The 7,260-nt window shown below is 32.0% G+C and overlaps 1 protein-coding gene across 1 annotated transcript; it reads right to left on the reverse strand.

The window, feature by feature from the left end:
- Positions 1-3,674: 3,674 nt before the first annotated feature.
- On the reverse strand, positions 3,675-6,403 carry LOC131612459 (uncharacterized). The gene is made up of 5 exons (XM_058884253.1): positions 6,215-6,403; positions 5,207-5,321; positions 4,412-4,501; positions 4,229-4,327; positions 3,675-4,088 (listed from the first exon to the last, which is right to left on the reverse strand). The coding sequence occupies exons 1-5, from the start codon at positions 6,280-6,282 to the stop codon at positions 3,987-3,989; spliced, it is 474 nt and encodes a 157-aa protein (XP_058740236.1). The 5' UTR covers positions 6,283-6,403; the 3' UTR covers positions 3,675-3,986.
- Between the last annotated feature and the right edge of the window lie 857 nt (positions 6,404-7,260).

Here is a 7,260-nt window from a genome sequence, read left to right on the forward strand (position 1 = left end):
TACATAATCAATTTAATATATTAAAGTATTAATGTATATGTCATTTTGATATATTTAGAGACAATTCATAGTATCTCACACAATGTGAAATTTAGTTTTTTGATAAGTAGTAATTTATTTTTTTTAATTTTGCATTTTAATTACAGTTATTTTTTTATCTTTCATCATTTAACACTGGTTGTATGAATTTATAAATTAGTAAATTTAATGATTTTTTTTATTTAAGGATTGAAATAATTTTTAATACCATCTTTTATTGTTGTGTATATCATCATATTAACATGTATTTAAAAATAAGTTAATATTATGTAAATAGTTAACAATAGATAGATCATACATGTTATCATTATCATCACCAAATCAAAACACATTGAATTAACATTTCAAAAACAAAGTTGAATATATTTGAAATTGATGAAGATTTACACTCAAAAATTCAATTTCACATAAGAAAAGCAAATAAAGAATAACAAAAATAGATATATCTAATTATGAATAGCAATGTAAAAAGTTGGAACGATAGAAAAAGGAACAAATTATTCTTTTTCCTCTACTCGCTTTCTTTCATTCATGCAAGTAATAGAAACAAAATACAACATTAAAATTTGATCATATAAAAGGGAGGGAGGGAGGGAGACAGAGAGTTTTTAGTCTTTAGTAAACTAGAGTTATTGTATTTTTCATAAATTTTAAACATCATTATCAGTTTTTTGCATTGTTAAACTGGTCTTGAAAATACTTTATATTTAGTGTTGAATAATGTGACTTCGATAATAGATTACTAAAACATATTTAAAGTGAATACTTATATTCTTACTAATATTTTTTTTAAAGGATAAATGCGAAAAACATCATAAAAGAAGCACATTTTTGCTTTGCTTCTCCTTCAATTCACATATATGGGCATTAAAAAAGCGAACAAACATTCACATGAGGGAGAGAGAGATGGGAGAGGGAGAGGGAGGAAGAGGGAGAGGAAGAGGGGGAGAGGGAGGGGAGAGAGAGATAGAGAGAGGGGAGGGAGAGAGGGAGAGGGAAAAAGGGAAGGAGAGAGATTGCAGATCACAAATTTTACCCAAAAATTTTCATTTACATTTTGACGCTGTGCGCATTAAAAAAGCGGATAAACGGGCACGAGAGTGCCCGTTTAGACGCTAGTAGTTATAATTTTCTTATTTTAGTTCGATCATAAAACTAATCTTTCTCTTTTGGTTTTGTTTGATAAAAATAACGATTGTCTAATAAGTTAACTGGTAATTTATAATGATGGTCGATGGCTAATGATTGATAGACTCCGTTTGATAAAAATATTGATTGATTGATAAGTTAGCTGATAGTTTATAGTTTATGTTTGATAGCTTATAACTTATAATTGATCGTTGATGAGTAATAGCCGATAAGCTAATTAAAATATTTTGTAAAATTAATAGTTCAAATAATTTATAAATGTAAGATGACAGAAAAAAATTGTCGATCAGCATATTGGATTTTTTTTTCGGTAAAAAATGTAGTTGAACCATCTTACATCCGCTAATTTAAAGTTTCTTCTATTAGCGGAATTACCCTTTTTTCTTGAGTTGTTCATCCTCAAATTTGTTAATTGAAAGAAATTCGACTTAGTGGATTTGTCTTGATTCTTTGGCCTTCTTTCTTATCATCATTCCCTAATGGAATAATGTCCTGATTAGTGAATTGTTTGGCTTCTTGCTTCCTTTGTTTTCAATGCGGATTCTTGACTCTTAAATTTGATGTCAATCTTTGATACCTAACAGAATAATCTGTGATATTTTAGGATCATTTCAAACATTTAGGACAATCCAAATATACACACAAATTGAAGGCTTTATATTTACTTATTGGTCAAGTGAATAAGTGTTCGAAATTGAATATGATTTTCAATTAAAATACACATTTATCAATCTTTTTTGGAGGGATGGGACATTTTGGAGGATGTTGCAAACTCAAAAGCAATTTAGCCTATTTACACATAGCTAGAGCCTAAAGGCGGATGAGGATTTAAACAAAATGATCGAGGAATTGAAGGTTGATCCTAATGCTCATCTGTATTACAATTTGGAGTAGAATAGGTTACCCTATAAAAGGGGATTAATCCTAACCTCAAAATACAATATGGATTCTAAATTTGTTGTATGTGGGACTGGAAATGAGTCGAGTCGAGTCGAACTCGCCTCAGCTCAATTTGACTCGTTAAGAATTGGCCGAGTTCGAGTTTTTGATGAACTTTTTTTCCAACTCAAACTCGACTCGTTAAGAATTGGCCGAGTTTGAGTTCGAGTTTATCTCGAACTTTTTTTTCAAGTCAAATTTGACTTGTTAGAAGTTCACGAACATCTCGATTCAGCTCGGTAGGTTTATCTTTTTAGGTTCAACTCGCTTATTTCACGGGCTTAAAAGTAATTTTTTAAAGTCTATTCTTTTACATATATATTTGACATTTTAAATTAATATTTTTTAAATAAAAAATATAGAAATAAAATAAAAGTTATAAGATTGGAATTTGTAAGACGTAATTTTATTTGTATAATTATTTGTAGAAATATTTTGCTCACTAGAGAATATAAATTATCAATTAAACCTGTTAGATTAAAATAAAATATGATACTAAGATTTAGAGCAAATATTTAAACTTACTATTAAAGACAATATAATCTATCTCATATATAATCGAGTTGACTCATGAACCTAACGAGTCGAACTATCTATAATTCAAATTCAGCTCATTTAGTTAACGAACTTAGTTTTTAGCTCATACTCAGCTCATTTGGTTCATGAACCTAGTTCAACGATTTAATTTTCGAATCGAATTTCAAACTATTTTCGAGTTAGTTGGGTTCATTGCCAGCCCTAGTTGTCTGAATTTCATACCACACCGACTACTTGGTGGAATTTTCAAAAATAACATGAGGTTGGCACAGTCCTCCTACTGGGAGGAAATGAAAGGGGGTGTGAAACAATTTATTGTCAAATGCCATGTTTGTCAGTGCCGTAAGTACATGGCAGCCTCGTCACAAGGTTTGTTCCAACCTTTACCTATACCGGATTCTATATAGGAGGAGGTTAATCCGTGTCACAAGATCTAATGGCAATGAGGTTTTGAAGTACTTATCATTTGCAACATGCATAACACCACCATGTTCAGGAACTTGATGTTCCCAAAAAGGTCACAAGGTGAAAATACAATCGGCACAACCAAAGACCTTTTCAAGATGTTTTGTTTCATAATTGCTTCTATCCCAGACCACCGTCATAGATGGTCCACCATGCACCTTATTATTTTACCATTCAATGTGGCAATAAATAGTGTTACTGTCCTATCAAACCTAATTTTAAACCCACCATTGATGTTCTCCAACCAATCCTGTTTATAAAAATTATATCATTAATTGTTACAGTACTTCTCTAAACACAATCTGATAGAAATATATCCATTCATCTGAACCAACAAAAAGATTAGACAATACTCCAAACAAAAACTCACTGCCCAAGAGATAATTCTTTCAAACTCGCCATCTTTGTCATGGCGGGTTAGACAAAATCAAGTCAATTCTTTCAAACTCAACACAGTAGAAAATAAACATTAAGTCAGGTGAAAAGGAACACAGAATTATATGATGGCAAAGCAGCAATTTTCAACGTCCACACTTTTAAGACCATTAAAAAAATGAAATCAGCACTCTCTTAAGTTCGAGCAAACAGGCTCTAATCATGCATTTTAACCCCTCTTGGTGGACAAGTTTAGCAATTGAAAGATAGTTCACAATGTCAAACAATAGAACAATATATGCATACATAAATTATGTGTAATCCATGAGACTAATGCTACACCTACAATACTCATCGGATGGGAGATTTGTGCTGTGCCAGACAAACACTCAAGATAGTTCCTGGGAAATTTGGGAATAGGAATTCTGAACATTGAACAACCAGGGAACCTTCTTGCAAAATGAGACCTTAAATTACGGCTGCTAGTAGGTTTTTGTTTTGGGAACCTTCTTCTTGGGTTGCCTTCTAGGAATGGAGTTCTTCATCCCAATAAAAAACAATAAAGCCCCGAAGAGAGCCAAATTCTGCAAGGAGTAATACCATACCATTTAATAAACAATTGCAATAAAATAATACATGAAGGAACATTGCGACAGTAGATTGAAATCAGAAATCAGGCAACATGAAGATAAAATTAGAAAATCAATAAGCCCACTGCTCTGACCTGGGTAAATTTGATGAAAAGTTGAATATATTCTCTGTCCTCTGTATCGTAATTATAGAAATCATACAATATTGGAGCGGTAATCAACTGATGCAAAAGCTACACGGAAAAAAGAACCATATTAAACAGAGATGAAAATAAAGTTATAAACTCAATTGCATGGAGAGAATTTAAACTACAAACCAGAAGTGTAGCTCCAAGCGAACTGCCGAGTATGAAAAGAATCCCTCCAATGCCCTTGAGAGCAATAGCTCCAGCAACTAAAAATTTTATCTGTTGGTGATGTGACATAAACTATATTATATAAATAAACACAAATATTCTAGATACAAAGCAAAGTAATATGCATGTGAAAAGGAGTATCTGATCAAACATGGGTACATGTAGGTAAAATGATAACTATATCCATAACAGATAAAATGATGAAAGAAAATTCAATTATTGTCCAACACTATAGTACATCATGCTGAGAACCCAAAACTATACAAGGGCAAGTAGGCAAGCAAATATAAGTTTCAAGGCCAACATAATTAACAGAACGCGTGTACAGATTAATACTTTTTAGGTTAATACTTTGTCCGGGCAACTTGATAGTCATTTTTTCCGAATGAAAAATGCTAGCTAGTGAATAATATGTCGGGCGTGGGAATCAAGCCAACCACCAAACTTAATTCTATCACCCCAACCCAACCACCAGGCCAACTTCATATCCCCTACATAATAGTCTTATCCAAACCCATGCAATTAAGGCAAATGTATTATATTAGTTACCCTCGTAGGTTTTCATCTACAATTAAATCAGACTTCTCACATCATCCTTTATAACAGAAAAATGAATGATCATTACAAAATTCTTAAGCAGTTTCAAACTACATGCTGGACCTCACTTTAACTTTCTTTTTCCTTGTTTACACTTGTGCTTTTTAATTTTAAATCATGATTTCTTGACATAATTGATACTGAGAAAGAGGGACTAACATCAATTTCTGGAAGTTGGAAGCCAACATGTGAACCAACTTTAGCAATAAAGGCATCAAATTTCGGTCTGATTGCTTTTGCTGCAGGTCCCCCATCAACTCCATAGTCATGAAATCTGCAAGGGAGGGAAAATAAAGAAAATTCATAAAGAGAATCATTAACAAACAAATGCTTCAATAATTCAAACGTCGAATTAAAATAAGTTCCAGCTCCAAATTTCTGATTAATCACAAACAGTAAGTTCTAGACATAACCTGCAACTATCTCAAGAAGTATGTAAAGAATAATCTCATAAACCATATGACTAAATTGAAGTGACCCGTTTTAGTTAGAAAATAAACATGTTAGAGTGTAGAGAATAAAGGGGGCACAATATTCACATGATTCCACATAAATCAGAAATCACAATCCACTAGTAATAAGAAACCCAGTGTACAATTGAGATTTAGATCATAGATTAGAGATCAGGGATCAGCCAGTTGGCTAAGGCTTGGGACCTGAGAGTGTGCTCCACTCAAGGTCTCAGGTTAAGGATATCAAATTTTCAAATGTTGATATTAAATTTTCAAACAATGAGAGATCCTACTATTTAGCTAGAAGTCATAATTATGATAAAATAATTTCAAATCCATCCTTTCTATGATTGCCGGTGAAAAAACCTATCCAAACTAGCTCCAAATTTATCATTTTTTCAGCAAATTTCCCAGTTTGACAATAGCCTCTATAGTAATATATCACAGCTCTTAACTCATATATCTAATACAATAAAACAAAACAGATCCAGAAAAATATCCACTTTACATAGATCTACTGAACAATATTTCTCATACAAATCATTCAGCCTCAAACACAACAGATCCAAGTACAAGAACTACCACAACAACAATTCAGTAGAAAAACAAACATAAACACCATAGATTTCAAGCAATTATAAAACTAATCAACATGCATGTGATTTTCCAAAGATAAAAATGAAAACATTAAGATTAGGGCAGAAAGTGAACTAACTCTTGGTAAGCAGAGAGGATGAAGACGGAGGCGAAGAGGACTCTTCCGAGGAAAGAAGCGAACGCCATTGTTGAGATTCTAGAGAGAGAAAGAGGAGAGAGAAACTAGGGTTGAGTGGAATTTAGTGTTGTTTTTCCCGGTCAGAGGTAGAACAAGACTAAAGAGAAAAGAGAGCGCCAGCGAAAATTGAAAATGAGAGAGGTTATAATAGTCTTTTTGTTCTGGATAAAGGGTACAACGGTCTAATAAAGTAACGTAACTACTTTTTGTCACTCTAATGGGCTGTTTTAATGACAAACTTGGCCCAACAACAACTAATGTAATAAACTACTTTATACACCTCCCTTTTCATAAGTTTTAATTTGATATCTAATAATAAGCTTTCTTTCCTATATAAATAATATTCGATTGAAGTTCAATGGAGATTAATTAACTTAGTAAATATGAGATGATATTAATAAAATGATTATTTTGAGTGAAATAGAGACGATTTGAGTCAATCTATAGATAGACTTTAAAAACAAAATAATAATCTAGAAATAAATTTTAAGAGTATAAAATAAGTAGAGTACATGTCATGGTAAGTGAGTTTTAGAGGAATAGGGTACGGTGGAATAATGTAGGTGCAGAAAGTTGCTCTTATTCATAAAGCTACTTACTTACCATGTGATACAACTGAGAATGCAGCAACTTTAGAGATTACAAGGCTAGGGAAGAGTACTCTAGACATGTTTTTCATACTTGGAATATAGAAATTATTTTATTTTTGTGTGTTTTTTGTTTTTTTTTACTGTTGGACAATCGATCAATTTAGGTTGATATCGGGACCAAAACTTTGATTCAACTCACTCTGTACTTCATTCTAAGGGTCAAACTTCGATCGTTGAAATTTAAATTTGATTGAATTCGGTTAAATCGTTTTCACATATCAATCGAATAGGTTTAGCGGTTTAATATTTATTGAATCAAACCCATAAAATGTTCTTTTTTTTTTTTAAATAAAATTCACGAAAAGAATTTAATTTAGAAAAATCAAAATTTTTAGA

This window comes from Vicia villosa, linkage group LG6 (genome assembly GCF_029867415.1).
Source record: "Vicia villosa cultivar HV-30 ecotype Madison, WI linkage group LG6, Vvil1.0, whole genome shotgun sequence".
Classification (NCBI taxonomy): domain Eukaryota; kingdom Viridiplantae; phylum Streptophyta; class Magnoliopsida; order Fabales; family Fabaceae; genus Vicia; species Vicia villosa.